Source organism: Mytilus californianus, unplaced genomic scaffold (genome assembly GCF_021869535.1).
Source record: "Mytilus californianus isolate M0D057914Y unplaced genomic scaffold, xbMytCali1.0.p SCAF_16, whole genome shotgun sequence".
NCBI classification, from domain to species: Eukaryota; Metazoa; Mollusca; class Bivalvia; order Mytilida; family Mytilidae; genus Mytilus; species Mytilus californianus.
In genome coordinates, this window is record NW_026262648.1 from 1,670,613 (window position 1) to 1,687,567 (window position 16,955).

Consider the following 16,955-nt stretch of genomic DNA (forward strand, 5'->3'; position numbering starts at 1 on the left):
ACAAACTCATACGGATCTAGGGCATAAGTACTATTGGACAATTTTCTATCTGTTACATTAATACAACGATTTAGACCAGAACAAATGTCAACAGGATGAACGGATTCGAGCAAGATTTGATTAAGGAATCGGATCCAAATTATATAGTATTTTAATTCCAGAATCATCAATGCAGCACACATATACTGGCTATACCGGCAATTGTTTGTTTGTCAAAATATTGCCATTATGTGTTCTGCATTAGTCACTATTCAGCCATCACCAAAATGTTTCACACTTTTCGTATCGGGGCCTTTCATAGATGACTATACGCTATGGGGTTTTCTATTTGCTGAAGACCATACGGTGACCTATAATTGCTTATATCCACGTCATTTGAACTGGTAGATAGTTGTCTCAATGGCAATCATACCACATCTAAAACAATATTGACTATTTGTTTCCGTCTGGCAACTATATATAATATATGTATCAGTTCACAGTGTCAGGTCTTTCAGTCATAAGAACCACTGTAAAGAACACGGCCCTACCAAATCAAAGACAATCAAGAACATGTTACGCTGTTAAATATACAAGTTCAAACGTTTAATTTAAATAGGGTCATACTCATTTATATAAGATAAAGCCGAGAAATCAATGAACCACAAAACAAAGGAAAGAAATGAAAATATTTTATTTCTAAAAAGCAGATAATTAATGCACACTAGTAACATAAACATTTTTGAAAATATGCTCACAATCAAAACGAAAACAAAATCGGTAATACGACATATAAAGGTAACGTAGATTTTACTTATTTTAATAGTCCTTCCAGACGCGAATCAATAAGGTATCATTCTGTTCGATGCCGTAATTGCTTTGCACTAAGCATAAATTATTTTCGATCGTCCATTGTTTGACAGTTTCTCCTTACCAGTACCATTTGCGAATTTGAGAACTATTTCGGTAATGAGTAATCCAAATATCAGGTCAATACGACAGGCTTAATGAAAAAGGTCTGGGACATATTTCAGACAAACTAGCGTGCATGAGTAGTGCAATATTCTTTGGCCACTGGATGGCGGAATATAGAAACATTCAATGTTGTAGTATATTTGTTGTATTCTGGTAATAGCATAGAGCAGGAGTCAATTATGTATCGGGGACCGATATTTATCTTGGTATGAAACAGATCTTGAATGGTTGTGGTTGGTTTGTAGCACCTGTTTGAATCCCAATCATAGGCAACTCGTCGTTATCATCACCTTTTGTCAAATTGAATCTTTGTAAAATCGAAATGAAGAATAATAGTAATTCTGATTCCGCAAGCTGTTTACCAAGGCACAGACGAGGACCTACAAAATGTATAATTACGTTTTACTTGTGAATTGAAAATAATGATGAATATGTAAGGGATATAATGTTTTCATTGTGGTGTGTACAAAACGAAGTTAAAAGAAAGTTGCTCTTAGTGTACATATTTTTATAAAGATCCTAGTCTATGCCCCACTGGAATTTGAAAGATCATGCATATTGTTTGTAGAAAGATGCATTTACTTTATTGATTACAATGAGGTATGGCATTTATGTCAATGTCCCATATCAACTTACCAACAAAACAATTACGGGTTTCAACACAATGTCTCTATAAATATTCAATCATTCAAATTGTTTGTCAGTTAAAAGGGCACTTACTAAATAATATCTGTATTGCAGACCTCATAGGTAAATACGAAATACCGCATCAAAAAGTCATTTCAATTATCTTCTTAAAACACTTATTAATTTAGAATTCATGCCATCTTATATGTGTCAGACCACCAATTACTCCCTCCAAATTAGAACGTATGTAAAAGTAGCCCTACTCGGACACTAAATCGTGCTTTTTGTGTCATTCTTTACCTAAACTAACCAACAAATTTGCAGAAATGAATCTTTTTGTGAAAGAGAAATATATTTAGACCATTTTGAGCCAAAATTTACTTGTCTATGAGTTTACATTAAAAATTCAGGATTAATGCGCTCCATAGTATATTAATTAAAGATTTCCTTATATACCTATGTGGAGTTATTTTCTTTTAGAACGTCAGGTCTTTCTGTTGAAGAATCAACCCGGACGATACCAAGTTTCAATGAAATTTGCTTCAAGGCAGAACATAATGACCTGTGTAAGGTCATTGTTTTCCTTGATTAAAATGCAAACTATAATTTACTTAAACATTTAATTCGTTTGATAGTATCGCGTGCTATGGATAAAGACATAAACAATCCTGTCATCTGTGTTTAGACGCGCATTTTAACGTCCGAAACCAATAATGTGAAATTTTGTTAATTTATCGCTACAATAAAGGGACAATATTTGAGATGAATTTGATAATGCAAAACCCTTCATAACACTAATAAAACAAACCAGATTTAACAAATTCATGTGTATGATTTTGAATATCGTATTGAGTCACACTGTACTGGAAATCATACATTGACCTATGGATATTCGTTTTACGTGTTATATGTATCAGTATCAGTATTTCGTGCTATATTCGTGTCACTTCTGAATTTATTACATCTATAGGTACTTATACCTTTTACACTATCAAATGATCAAATGACCAAATATTTTAATATTTATAGAATAATAACAGCCACGTGCTTTATAATAGGTTTTTTTTTTTGGGGGGGGGGGGGGAGTATGATATTTAATTCTGACTAAGTCATTCAAAAGTGAAAACAATAATTCTGAACAGCTCGTTAAAAACTGTTGAAACATAATCTGCTTTTCCCCGATGAAAATGTCACGAAAAAATAGAAAAAACATAGCATCCCCTTTCTTAAAATAAGTTGAAAATAAATTACTTACAAAGTGACTTGTATTTTTCATACACCGTAACAATTCATTTGTGTCTTGCTGCATGCATTTAGTGATATTTCTTTTGTAACTAGATAATGAATGCTATAGCTTATATCTAGATTAATCAGTGAGTTTTATTTCACGTTTCAAATGAGCCGTAGGGCGTATTAAAATCAGTACGGATCAGAAAAGAATATCCCACTTTAGTGTGGTCGGTAAGTATGATGGAAATCTTGCAAATCTTTGCAGAAAATAATACTTTTTACGGTATATAAGTCAGATAATGCATATTTTAAGGTTTTTCTTGTCGTATAACACACCTCGGGGTGTCACGATTGCCCAAAGAAAGACCTCCGGTCGGTCTTTCATTTGATCAATCCTGACACCCCTCAAGAAAGACCTTAAAATATGCATTATCTATAACAGAAAACCCGGGGTTATTTTGGTAGTACCTGTGTTCCTAAGGTCAGATTTTTCTTACAAGACTTTAAAGGTAGATTGAAAATTGGCATGTAGAAAGGTGATACATGTACAATTCAGGATATACCTGGTTTCTATGAAGTTAAACTTAAGGTAAAATATCTAGAAAGCTGTGAAAATTGCAAAATTTGGTTGAACAGATAGGTATTTTTAATTGGTGGTCTGACACCTTATACATAGAATTGAGAAAGGAAACTGGTAATGTGTCAAAGAGATAACAACCTAACCAAAGAGCAGAAAACAGCTCAAGGTCATCATAAGTGAGTCCATACCCATCGAAAAAGTAGAAAAGCCTTCCTTTTTAACAAACTGTCCATCTTTATCAAGAAATCTCTCTGGTCGAAATTCTTCTGGTTTATCCCAAACAGATGGATCAAGATGAACAGACATCAAGTTAGTGATGATAATTGTATCCTTTGGAACAGTCTTTCCATCGATATCTATGTCCTCAAGAGCTACATGTGGTACTGAAAGAGGAGCTAGAATCAAAAATAAGAAAATATATAGTACAAAATGATGGCTCTAGATCTTGTCGCGTTATGAACAAAATGCATAAACAAGATTTTGTTTTGCATACAGTGTCTTGAAATGGTTGTGTCTGTATGTGAGGTTGCCATGACATTGTAACTTATCAATGGTTGATATTATCTTCACTTCGTGTGAAGTTGCCATGATATCAACTTACCATTGGTTGATATTCTCTATACTTGGTATAAGGTTGCCATGGCATTAACTTACAAGTGGTTCATATTCTCTGTACTTCGTGTAAGGAGCCATGGCATTGTAACTTTTCAATTGTTTATATTGTTGTACCTCATGGAAGATTGCCATGGCATTGTAACTTACCAATGGTTCATATTCTCTGTACTTCGTGTAAGGTTACCATGGCATTAACTTACCAATGGTTGATATTCTCTGTACTTCGTGTAAGGTTGCCATTACGTATGGTATATTGTCTTTATCTCTCACGACAGGTTGTCTGTCATTACCGATAACCTGTTAGAAAGATGTTTTATTTTATTATTATACAAGTAGTGTACTTAGGTCATACATGTCTAGTTAACTAAGGTTTATATAAGAATCACAGGAGAATCGATAATATTCATCATTATAAATGTGTACTTAAATATCAAAACAAAAATGAATCCAAGTCTTGAATGGTTAGGTTGCATAGGAATGTTTGCTTGAAAACTGCAGGAAAATTACACAGAACTGGTACCGTGCATCTGTTCTAAGTTTTGCTGAAAAATGACTCATTTCCCAAATGTGGAAAAATACATATATATGATTAAAATTCCTCAAATAATTCCATAAAAGCTATTGCACAACTCCAAATTATGTGCAATCATTCTGTGAAGATTCATGCAAAACCGAAAGACGATTCGATTAAACAAAATTGATACCGTCTTCTGCAAATTTTGCTGAAAAAAAATGACTAAAAAGGTTCCTTAATTAAAGTTCGTTCTGAAAATTGCGAAAAAATCTCCAAACAAATCAATCATAGCAACACCACAACGTAAATATGTGTTCAATTTTCTATCAAGTTTTAGGGTTTCGGTAACTGGTACCATCTGTTGAAATTTCTAAAGAATGACTCAGTTTCATAACTTTGGTCATTGGTAGCCAATCAGTTTATGTTATGGGTAATATTATATTGTCCAATAAAACGTTACAATTATCATGGTTAACTTAACAAATCAGTAAACATAAATCATATGTATAATAATAATAATAATAATAATAATAATAATAATAATAATAAATTCTTTATGTATGATACTTGCCCTCAAATATTTTACTGTAAATATAAAATGAAAATGTCAACATCAGATTAAATCCTATTAACAAATTAAATGAAAATATAACCGGGAAAAAGTGACATCGAGGAACTTTTTATAAGAAATCCAAAACTGCTTTAATATTCGTATTACTTTGGTTTTAAATTGTATATTTATTTATTTCAAACGTGTCTTATATCATGTATATTTTAAAAGCCGAATTCGATTATTGATTTCAACCATTTACAAGTTAAGCCGATGTCACTTAGAAGTTCGAAAGACAGTATTATTAACTTCAAAAAAAGCAATTCTCGGTATTTCACAAAGTTTGGCATGTGGACACTTATCCGTGTATTGTTATATAATGCTATACAATGATAGTCTATATTTTATAAAAAAAACACTTAGCGATTAATTTTGAATGAAATAATAATTGATTTTGTAAATTGTTGCTTAGGCAGTCTAACCCTGTATTTCAAATTATATTTTGAAAACGGTCTTGCGTTTAAAGCAGCCACAGTGTAAATTATAGACAAAAAGGACTTAAATATAACTCATGAATATTCGGGATTATAAAACATCAACGCGACTGAATGTACTGTAAACTCTTCGGGACGTTTACCTCTAATATTTGAGTTTGGCATTTTTTCTGAATATCCGGGTATTTTATCATATACATCATACTCCACTGTAATGTCACGGAGGTGGTGTCCGTACCAGCAATATACAGATCAGCGATAGTAAGGAATAAACACTCATCTATAAAAAAGAGATTTTTTTTTTGTGAAATACTGTTCAACAGAACTAAAACATTTGTCTGACCTATTGGTAGTATAATTGTACACTGTAATTTATCATTATCATTACAATTCAGTAAAAGAAATATATTCTGGATTCAAGACATTTTATTACAAAATTACTGTATGTAGATATAAGAAGATGTGGTATGAGTGTCAATGAGACAACTCGCCATCCAAGTCAAAATTTATAAAAGTAAACCATTATAGGTCAGAGTACGGTCTTCAACACGGAGCCTTCGCTCACACCGAACACCAAGCTATAAAGGGCCCCAAAAATTACTAGTGTAAAACCATTTAAACGGGAAAACCAACGGTCTAATCTATATAAAAAACGAAAAACGAGAAACACTTATGAACCACATCAACAAACGACAACTACTGAACATCAGATTCCTGACTTAGGACAGGTGCAAACAATTGCAGCGGGTTTAAACGTTTAATGGTACCAAACCTTCATACTTATCTGAAACAATAGTGTAACATCACAACATAGAAAGACACACTATAAAATATGTCCTGTATGGCAAACACCTTGGTACCGCCTCTGTGGTTTCGTGGTAGCGTGCTTGCCTTGAGTTCATGATAAAAAATTTCCTTGTACAATTAATGTTAACGGGGCACTAAAATAGGTTAAACAGCTTTGATCAGGAGATATTTAAACTATTCTAACACAGACTTGAATTATTTCTGAGAATAAAGCCATGACTTGAGTTATGGTGCGATCTGGTAAGAGATCCATGAGATTCGGCACAAGGAGATTTCCGCTATGGTACGATCTGGTGAGAGATCCATGAGATTCGGCACATGAAGACTTAAAATATGGTACGAACTTGTGATCGATCAATGAGATTCGGCACATGAAAACTTGAGTTATGGTATGAACTTGTGAGAGATCAATGAGATTCGGCACATGAAGACTTGAGTTATGGTGCGATCTGGTAAGAGATCCATGAGATTCCGCACGTGAAGACTTAAGTTATTGTACGATCTGGTAAGAGATCCATGAGATTCGTCTCATGAAGACTTGAGTTATGATACGATCTGGTAAGAGATCCATGAGATTCGGCACATGAAGACCTGAGTTATGGTACAATCTGGTAAGAGATCCATAAGATTCGGAACATGAAGACTTGAGTTATGGTACGATCTGGTAAGAGATCCATGAGATTCAGCACATGGAGACTTGAGTCATGGTACGATCCGGTGAGAGATCACTATATTTATTCAATTTCACTCTTTGTGTTTTGTACGAAAAACGTACCATTTCTCTAGAATAACAGAATTGGAATTCGACAATCGCAGAATATAATCCCTTTAAGTTTTGTGTTTTTTAGAGAAAATCATTTCAGTTCTTCATGCACATGTTTATGCAATCGTCCGGAGAACAGCACACATACAACTAGTGCATAAAACAAATAATAAATTTGAAAACCCTTTTTGCTGTTAAAAACTGTTCATTAAAGTTAAAATCTTTACCTGAAATTTTACTGTCGGGTTTTCCTTCTTGTTCAAGGTACACATCCAAGAAATGTCGAATGTTATTAGCGTCAAATGAACATCTCGCACTCTCTATCCGTGAAGCTATATACTTTTGAATTTTCTTTCTACCCTCCACAACGAGTTTTATCTGGAATAACCAAATGAAATAATACACAATTAAGGATAAGAAAACAGATGGAATTTCATAGTTTGGCACTGTTGGACATCATGAAATCATGCTAAAGAATATGTGTTGTTATAGTTTACTATGTGGTCTCATTGATTCAAATTCATTCAGGCCGACCATTTAAATAATTGTATTCTTGTATTTAATACTCCATCTCATTTTCCTTTATAATATACTTAGTTGTAAAAACTTTTAAATTTGAGTGTAATATAATCAAAGGCAATCGTTCCGAATCAGCCATCCGTGATGATATCGCTTTCAATCACGGTTGCACTTAAAAAAACATCGATTTTAAAAGTATGTAATAAAGTGTATTCGATATGGCTTTTTGAATATGACCCACCAATAGTTTATAGTTCCATTGTATTACTGAAAAAATAAAAGAAGAATGTGTCTGAGGACACGGATGCCCCCGCTCAAGCTTCAAACAAACGAAAATGGGACGGACGGACGGAAAGACAGGACGGTCAAGGGTAACACTTTATGACCCCGTCGCCTACGGCGTGGGCATAAAAATATATTGTATTTGTATATTGATATCAATATCATGTTGCCTATCAGGGGATCTTAATTGGAGCAATAAATACTCCTCCTCCATATACATATGTATACTTTTTCAAGATTTAAAATATATGGTATGGGTTGGTTATCTTATATGTTCACATCTTCCATAAAAACACCTAACAATTGGATCAGTATATATATATAATTATGAACAAGTCTAAATTGAAAACAACGTTCAAACCTATGATTGCGTTGGATAAAAACCGCAATTTTTATACGTGTGCATGCAAAACAAATTTCTTGGTAAACGGGTCTAAATACAGCACACAAACAACATTTTCCAAAAGACCAAAAAAGTGACAAAGTACATTTTAACAAAGCGCATTTGACTAGCAGGTCGAATAACGGATGTTCTTAAACCCTGCTGACTGCCATTGGCGATTGCCAAATAATATGATCATTAGATGTAACAAAATGGATCTTAAATATTGATTTAATATCAAACAGAAAACAATAAACTTGCGGAAAAGATGGTATACCGCAAACAAAAGGTTCACAAATTAGTACACCATATCCGGATTTCGACAATTAATGTCTCTTCAGTGATGTTAGGAATCGAAACGGTATTTGAAAGGCCATATAATTTACCTCAATTTAGGATAGAATCTTGGATTTTTAAGAGTCGAAATATATATATATATATATATTGGCTACATTAAGGGGATAATCTTTGAAGTATCCTCATTTAAAACAATGGCGATCCTTAATTGGTGCAGGCATTTTTCAATGGAAATTGTTGGTTCAACAGAGTGCCAACCCCACTTTGATAATCATTTCTATGAATTTTACAGTTCCATCACTGGTTTATATAACACTGATTCCGCAGTATAATATTCGATAAAATTGCTGCACTGCGTTTCATATATTTGTTTTAAATTATTGAGTATTCGATTATGCCTTCATATATTCATTAATTAATACGCATTGCCTTCGGGGCATAATTTTGACTGGCATCGAAAAATGTTCCACAATATTGCTTACAAAATATAGAATAGCTTTAAAATGTGTTCTTTTAATTTTCGGGTGAAAATTGCATGAATTGTGGTGGTGTCAAAATGATTTTCCTTTTCTGTTAAAGGAATCGTCTTTTTGCCTTACCCCTGGATTTAACAGCTTGTTTTGTAACGTAAAATATTAGAATTATACTAAATATAGAATCAAAATGTATTATTGAAATAATGCTGCTGGTTGCATGATACCTTTTAGTTTAGTTGTCACACAAACTGAAATCAGCATCAGTGATAAATTATATACTAGATAAATTATCGACAGTTTACGACAGTGATTTGTTTCACACAAAATCTTACGACGTAAGATTTGCTGAATGTTCACAGATATTCATATACCAGCATACGCCAGATAATTTATGACAACAGTATACGCCATAATAATTATTACACCAGTAAACGCTAGAAAAATTATTACACTAGTATATGTTAGATATTACCATAATAAATGGACATTTGGCTGTCTAAGTCTTATTATTGCCCGAACAAAAGCAAAATAACTGAACTAATAGCATTCAGTTTTATCAGTAACTACCAAGATTCAATTGATGTCCTAATATTCTTTACGGTACAAAATCAGTTTGTCGACTTACCTTGTTGAAAGGATTTACTTTGTCCAGAATTGGGAAGCAATTTTCTAGTCTAAACGCAGATGCATATTTAAATATAGTAGCAATATTCCCTAAAAGGTTGTTGAATTCTGGATCATCGAAGTCAAACCTAATCAATAAGAATTAAAAGAATAATTTATAGATATGTTTAAGTAAATATATAAAACCTCTAGATATTAGTCGACGATCTTTCTTACGAGGGCGCTGGATCGTTACGAGTAAATTTTCATGTATAGTCACAACAAAATGATAGGTATGAGATGGAGGTGCGTGACGTATGAGACATCTAGACGCAATACACACAGTTTTGAACAACAGACAGGAGTCTACAAAATGTGCCAATCTTTAAATTGTTATGTATCTAAAAAGGTTTTAAATGATTTACACAGAAACAATACAAGATCTGCCTTTATCAACCAATTCTCTAAATAAAAAATTTAAAAAAAACGGTGCTTTGCATTTGCGCCAAAAAATCTTTCATTTGCACCACACACCATATCTCAAAATAATACAAATTCATTTGCGCCAATAATACAGGTAAATCGTATAAATAATAGATCTAGATTGAAAAGAGACTTTTAATAATGTTACAATATAAAACAAGAAGATGTGGTATGATTGCCAATGAGACTCTCCACCAGAGACCAAATGACGCAGAAGTTAACAACAATAGGTCACCGTACGACCTACAACAATGAGCAAAAACCCATACCGCATATTAAGATATAAGAGGCCAGAAATGACAAATGTAAAACAATTCAAACGAGAAAACATAGTTTTGATAGCAAAAAATGACATATTGATCACAAATCACATTAATCAATAAATCAAAATGAACACATTAAACACTGATTAGTTTTTGTTAAATGCTGAGATCGTGAATTTTTTAAATATGAAAGTTTTTGTATAATCAAATTTATTTTTAAATAGTTGAAGAATAATATAGCCTTCCAAGTGGGTTTATATGAACATCTAGATTGTTTTTAGCATGTTTTATGGACCATTTTTCTGTTTGACAGTCCGTATTTTCACATCCGTACCGCCCATAGGTCCAGAAATTATTGTAGTGTTTTTCAACAAAGATTTGACCCTCGATCTTTTCAATTCAATTTAATGTAAAAACGAGCAAAAATGCATATGATTTTTTTTGGATCTCTTGATAGATAAATGTCTATGGTTTCAGGAAAGGTAATACTCTAATGGATTGAAATTCTCCTTTGGACCAAATTTTGGAGACATTTTCACCCCCCCTTTTTGCAATATTTTGTATCAAATAAATGCAGATTGTTGCCATGGTTACACCAAAAAGAGATTATATTTCACCATTATAATTATTGGAAATCAAATCTATGGAAGATGCTCTTTCCATAAATATATACATGCATAACACAAATATTAAGCCTTATTTGTTAGAAAGGCAGGGAAAGAGGGTGGTTAAAAATTATGAGTGTCAATTTTAAGTTTTTTTCCTAACTGTGTATTGCTACCTAAATAATGGTTATGCTAATCACATCTGTTGTGATTCTGGCTTTACAACTTTTTGGATATATCAATACTATTTGTCTCTGTTTTTAATACATAAGATATCCTAAAATTGACCTTTAAAAAATTACAGACGTATTTCCTCCTCTATTTGTCTCCGATGAAACTATGCCATGTTGTCACCTCGAACATATGAAAACTATACAATTACATACCTTTAAGTGACTCTCAGTTTTGTATGAGAAATGAAAATGAAATCACTTACTAATCCTATAGGGGGATACTGTACAACATTTCTTATACGAGCCTCGTTTTAAGGATACAACTTTCCGTCATATTTTACCTGTGAATGAGCGCAACAGAAAAAAACCTGTGGCTCAAATAAAGTACTGTATTTTATTCCAAAATTGGCGCAGATGCGCACCAAAACATTAAAATATAACATAAAAAAAACCACCGACGAGGCTCCTGACAGGTACATGGATATGTGGCGGGTTACCTGAAATTAGTTATACGATTTAGTAATTCAGAAAATGCGACAGTATCATTGCAGAAATCCTTATATCATTTTACATTGCACAAACAAATATATCGGAGCAAACACACGTCGAGCGACAAACAAATCTATCGGAGCAAAGAACATGTCGAGCGACAAACAAATCTATCGGAGCAAAGTGTATAGAGGGGTTTACTGCCGAATAACTCACATACTGAATGAAAATGAGGAAGTGTCCCAGTTTACACATCTATAAGCTTTTACTTACTCACCGTTATAAACTTTTCATTAGTTGCTCCTCGGGATTCGGATCCCTCTGCGGATTTCGGTCGGGATACCAGGTGTGGTTTAGATAACATGCTCTATTGAAGTGTAAACCAAGGGAACAAATAATAGTCAAGTATGTGTAGACAGCTATGCACTTCACATAAGAATTTTAAAGATTTGATTTTGATCAGATTGAGTAAAAGCAGAACTGAACATCATGATTTATATACAAATGTATATTGTAAATTAATATAGTTTAATAGATGAATATGCAAAATAACACAGAATATTACCGTGAACCGGGATACCAGGTGTGGTTTAGGTAACATGCTCTATTGAAGTGTAAACCAAGGGAATAAATAATAGCCGGCCAATCATAGCCAAGTATTTGTAGACAACTATGCACTTCACATAAAAATTTTAAAGATTTAATTTTGATCAGATTGAGTAAAAGCAGAACTGAACATCATGATGTATATACAAATGTATATTGGAAATTAATATAGTTTAATAGATAAATATGCAAAATAACTCAGAATATTACCGTGAACCAAATATAATGCTTGAAATGATATTGGAGGTTGCTTTCGGGAACATTTTACTACAATCTGTTGGTTTCTTTTCTTGTTTTGAGAAGAGATCCATCAAAAAGTCGACCTCGTCTTGTATCTTCTCTTCAATAGATTGTTTACCGACACCGAAGTCTTTTAATGCGACCATAGAAAATCGCCGGATGTCAACCCATTCTTGGCCATTGCTAAAGATTACACCTGTATATAAGACAAAAATATAATAACAAAAACATTGTGTAATACTTAACTGCGTTTAAGAATACATATGCTTTATTCGACTTTCTTGCTATGCCTTCTTAATTATGATACAGGGATAAAGGAGTGGGTTAACGAATTGGTTATATTAGCCAAAAAAGGCTAAATATATACATAGTTATTGACAAAAATATCTGGCAAATATCTTTTATATATATAGAAGTCTTTAAAATCGACCTAACAGCAAATCCAATATGTACGGAATCGTTTAGAACAGGCAATACGTATGAAAGTGTTAAGATTTGCGCAACGATACTAATATAAGATGGTGATATACGAAGAGGATGTTAAAAAATGGTGTTGACCAATATATTTCGGCTGAACAAATAGCCTTCATCTCTGTCAGTGAAATCTGTCATAGATCTGGAACCAACCATAGATCTGGACCCCACCATAGATTTGAGTCCTTTACATTATATAATATATACTAATCTATTTTTATTGTGTACAGTATCGTTTTTCACAACGATCCACCCTCGCAAGAAATTCGTTGACGAAGACGTTATATATATATATATATATATAAACAAGTCTAAATTGAAAACAACGTTCAAACCTATGACTGCGTTGGATAAAAACCGCAATTTTCATACGTGTGCATGCAAAACAAATTTCTTGTTAGAAGGGTCTAAATACAGAACAAACAACATTTTTCAAAAGACCAAAAAAGTGAAAAAGTATATTTTAACAAAACGCATTTGACTAACAGGTCGAACAACAAAATTAATGTTTTTAAACCCTGCTGACTGCCATTGGCGATTGCCAAATAAACGGATCACCGATGTAATAAATGGATCTTAATTATAAATTTAATACTAAACAGAAAACAATAAACTTGCGCAAAAGATGGTATACCGCAAACAAAAGGTGCAAAGGTTTTTGTACACCATATCCGGATTTCGACAATTAATGTCTCTTCAGTGATGTTAGGAATCGAAACGGTATTTGGAAAGCCATACAATTTACCTCTATTTAGGATAGACTCTTGAATTTTGAGGAGTCAAAATAGGATGAACGGATCATATAAACCCGAAGGCAAATATAATACAAGCCCAAACGAAAAAATATAAACAAGTCTAAATTGAAAACAACGTTCAAACCTATGAGTGCGTTGGATAAAAACCGCATTTTTTATACGTGTGCATGCAAAACAAATTTCTTGTTAGAGGGGTTTAAATACAGCACAAACAACATTTTCCAAAAGACAAAAAAAGTGAAAAGTACATTTTAACAAAACGCACTTGAACAACAAATGTTCTTAAACCCTGCTGACTGCCAATGGCGATTGCCAAATAAACGGATCACCGATGTAATAAATGGATCTTAACTATAAATTTAAATTTAATACTTAACATAAAACAATAAACTTGCGGAAAAGATGGTATACCGCAAACAAAAGGTGCAAAGGTTTTTGTATAATATATACAAGTCTAAATTGAAAACAACGTTCAAACCTACGATTGCGTTGGATAAAAACCGCAATTTTTTTACGTGTGCATGCAAAACAAATTTCTTGATAGAGGTGTCTAAATACAGAACAAACAACATTTTCCAAAAGACCAAAAAAGTGAAAAAGTATATTTTAACAAAACGCATTTGACTAACAGGTCGAACAACAGATGTTCTTAAACCCTGCTGACTGCCATTGGCGATTGCCAAATAAACGGATCACAAGATGTTACAAAATAGATCTTTTAAAATTAATAATTTAATACCAAACAGAAAACAAAAAACTTGCGGAAAAGATGGTATACCGCAAACAAAAGGTGAAAAAATTAGTACACCATATCCGGATTTCGACAATTAATGTCTCTTCAGTGATGTTAAGGATCAAAATGGTATTTGGAAGGCCATATAATTTAACTAGTATTCATCATATATTTAGTAGTAAATACAGAATATTTGATAAATAGCCTGCTGTTTAATCCGTATCGCTCACATTTGATGCGCACACTTTATCACACCCCTTTATCGCATGTCTACCCTTTATCACACCCCTTTATCGCATGTCTACCCTTTATCACACCCCTTTATCGCACCCCTACTCGGATTTCTCGTTCGTATTCTATACGGAGTCTCTCGGACAGTTCCTATATACTCTCCTGTTAAATATATGATAAAGCGTATTAAACATGGCAAAATCCGTATCACATGCCGTATCACCCTCGACCAATATCATCCCTAGGGCCTAAAGGCCCTCGAGCTGATATTGGTATCTCGGGATGATACGGCATGTGATACGGATTTTGCCATGTATTATTCTCTATTTATGTAATGAATTTGTTGATTTGTTGAATCCCTATTAATATTGAACTTTTTGTGATATTTATATATGTGCTCTTTTCATTTGTATGTCTGTGGGCTATTAAATTTACTATACAAAAGATACATATTTTGTTTTTCTGTATTCATATAAAATTGAGAATGGGAGTGGGGAATATGTCAAAGAGACAACAACCCGACCAAAGAGCAGACAATCTTTAGCATGCCCTAGTTACATGCAAAATTTCATTAACAAACATTAAATCGCCCTTTTACGTACCTGTTACCTTAAAATAACCTAAGTTATACATTAAATTTGTTCTGATCGTCGTTCGATAAGTGGGTTTATATTTAATCAAGTTATATCATATGGGATTTAAAGGTGGAACGACAACATGACATCAGAATAAGCATGATAAATTACAATGTACATTAGTTTTCAAATTAGTAAAACCTAAATTTCATATATGTGTATTTTACTCTCTTTTATGATGGACTTTCCGAAGAAAACAGCTGGGTTTTGACAGTAAATGATTATAAGTACATGAAATGATGAATGTAAACAAACGATTTTACAATGATTAAATATTGCTGTTTTTTCTTGCTAAATCCTTGCTTTCAAGTTTACAATTACTGCACACATCATACTAATGAAACTATACGAGCAAAACAAATTAACAGAACTTTCAAAAGTCGGCAACGACTCCTCTATCTGGAAGAAGAAGAAATTAAATCTAACATATTTGAAGTCAATAAAAAAAGTATTGACAAGACAGGAACTTTGGTGACCTCTGGTGACCGCTGGTGATTTCTTAATTATCACTTACCTGCTTCTTTTGGGAAGATTGTTTTTAGGAAGCGAAGCAAATGTCTAGGTCTGAATTTTGTCTTGTTGCCATTGTCAACCAACACTTGATGTACATTCTTGTATCCATAAACGACAACAATGGGTAATTTACCGAACTTGAGGTAAACTAAATCTCCATACTTCTTTTGCATCTGCAGAAATGTTTCACTTGCATTATTAGTCCCTATTATTGACGGCAAATTTCCAATTATCGGCCATGGTGTTGGTCCAGGAATGTTCGTTCGCACTCGAACCACATTGTCCCAAATAATGTAAGCTAATAATAATGTTATAAAAAATGTCAAGATTGTAAATACATCTACTGAGTGAAGAATAGTTTCAATCATAATAAACACTGAATTGTTTTCTATATTTTCCTATATTGTTGTTGGAACGAAAATTCCTTACGTATCTGTAGTTTAAAACACTGCGGAGCGTGTAACACTGGATATTTTGTTTGATATGTATTCTATTTATACATTTTGTTATCATGCTTAATAGGCAATGTAGGGTTGACCTTCAAATTTTGACACTAACTCATTTTAGTCGACATATATACATGTAGTAGTAATCGATGTAGTTTTCATTTACTGACTTCTGACCAGGGAGATGTGTAAGATATGTTCAGTCTGCAGTGGCGTAGGAGTGGTAAGAAAAGTTGGGGAAGGGGGGTAGGGGGCAAACTTCTGAAAGTTACTTACATGCAAAGCAAAAAGGCTTTTCTACAGTTTAAAAGCCAAGGAGTAAGTCAGTGTCCTCTTTCGTTTATTATTATCATTGTTTTTGGCCAAAAAGTAGGGGGACAAAACTATGCCCCCCCCCCCCCCCCCCCCCCTCCCCCCTTTTTTCCCGTTTTCCACGCCACTTGAATGATTCAGTACTTTTTTTTTTAAATTGTATGAAATGTCGTACAGAAAGTGATTATACGATGTTCATATATGAAATCTGCTCGGAAGAACAGTCAATGACATTATAGTATACGAAAGCGTAATTTCGGTATAATTGCCTATACGGGATATTTTTCGCTGTAAATCTGCTAGT

At 33.2% G+C, this 16,955-nt stretch overlaps 1 protein-coding gene across 2 annotated transcripts; it reads right to left on the bottom strand.

The window, feature by feature from the left end:
* Nucleotides 1-654: 654 nt before the first annotated feature.
* On the bottom strand, nucleotides 655-16,371 carry LOC127726057 (cytochrome P450 2C8-like). Of its 2 annotated transcripts, XM_052233396.1 has the most exons (8): nucleotides 15,895-16,371; nucleotides 12,523-12,748; nucleotides 9,716-9,842; nucleotides 7,362-7,512; nucleotides 5,708-5,844; nucleotides 4,207-4,303; nucleotides 3,580-3,786; nucleotides 655-1,334 (listed from the first exon to the last, which is right to left on the bottom strand). In XM_052233396.1, exons 1-8 carry the CDS (start codon nucleotides 16,259-16,261, stop codon nucleotides 1,153-1,155), a joined length of 1,494 nt encoding a protein of 497 aa, XP_052089356.1. In that variant the 5' UTR covers nucleotides 16,262-16,371; the 3' UTR covers nucleotides 655-1,152. The 2 variants fall into 2 exon arrangements, with proteins under 2 accessions (XP_052089356.1, XP_052089357.1); XM_052233397.1 differs by lacking the exon at nucleotides 3,580-3,786.
* Nucleotides 16,372-16,955: the final 584 nt, after the last annotated feature.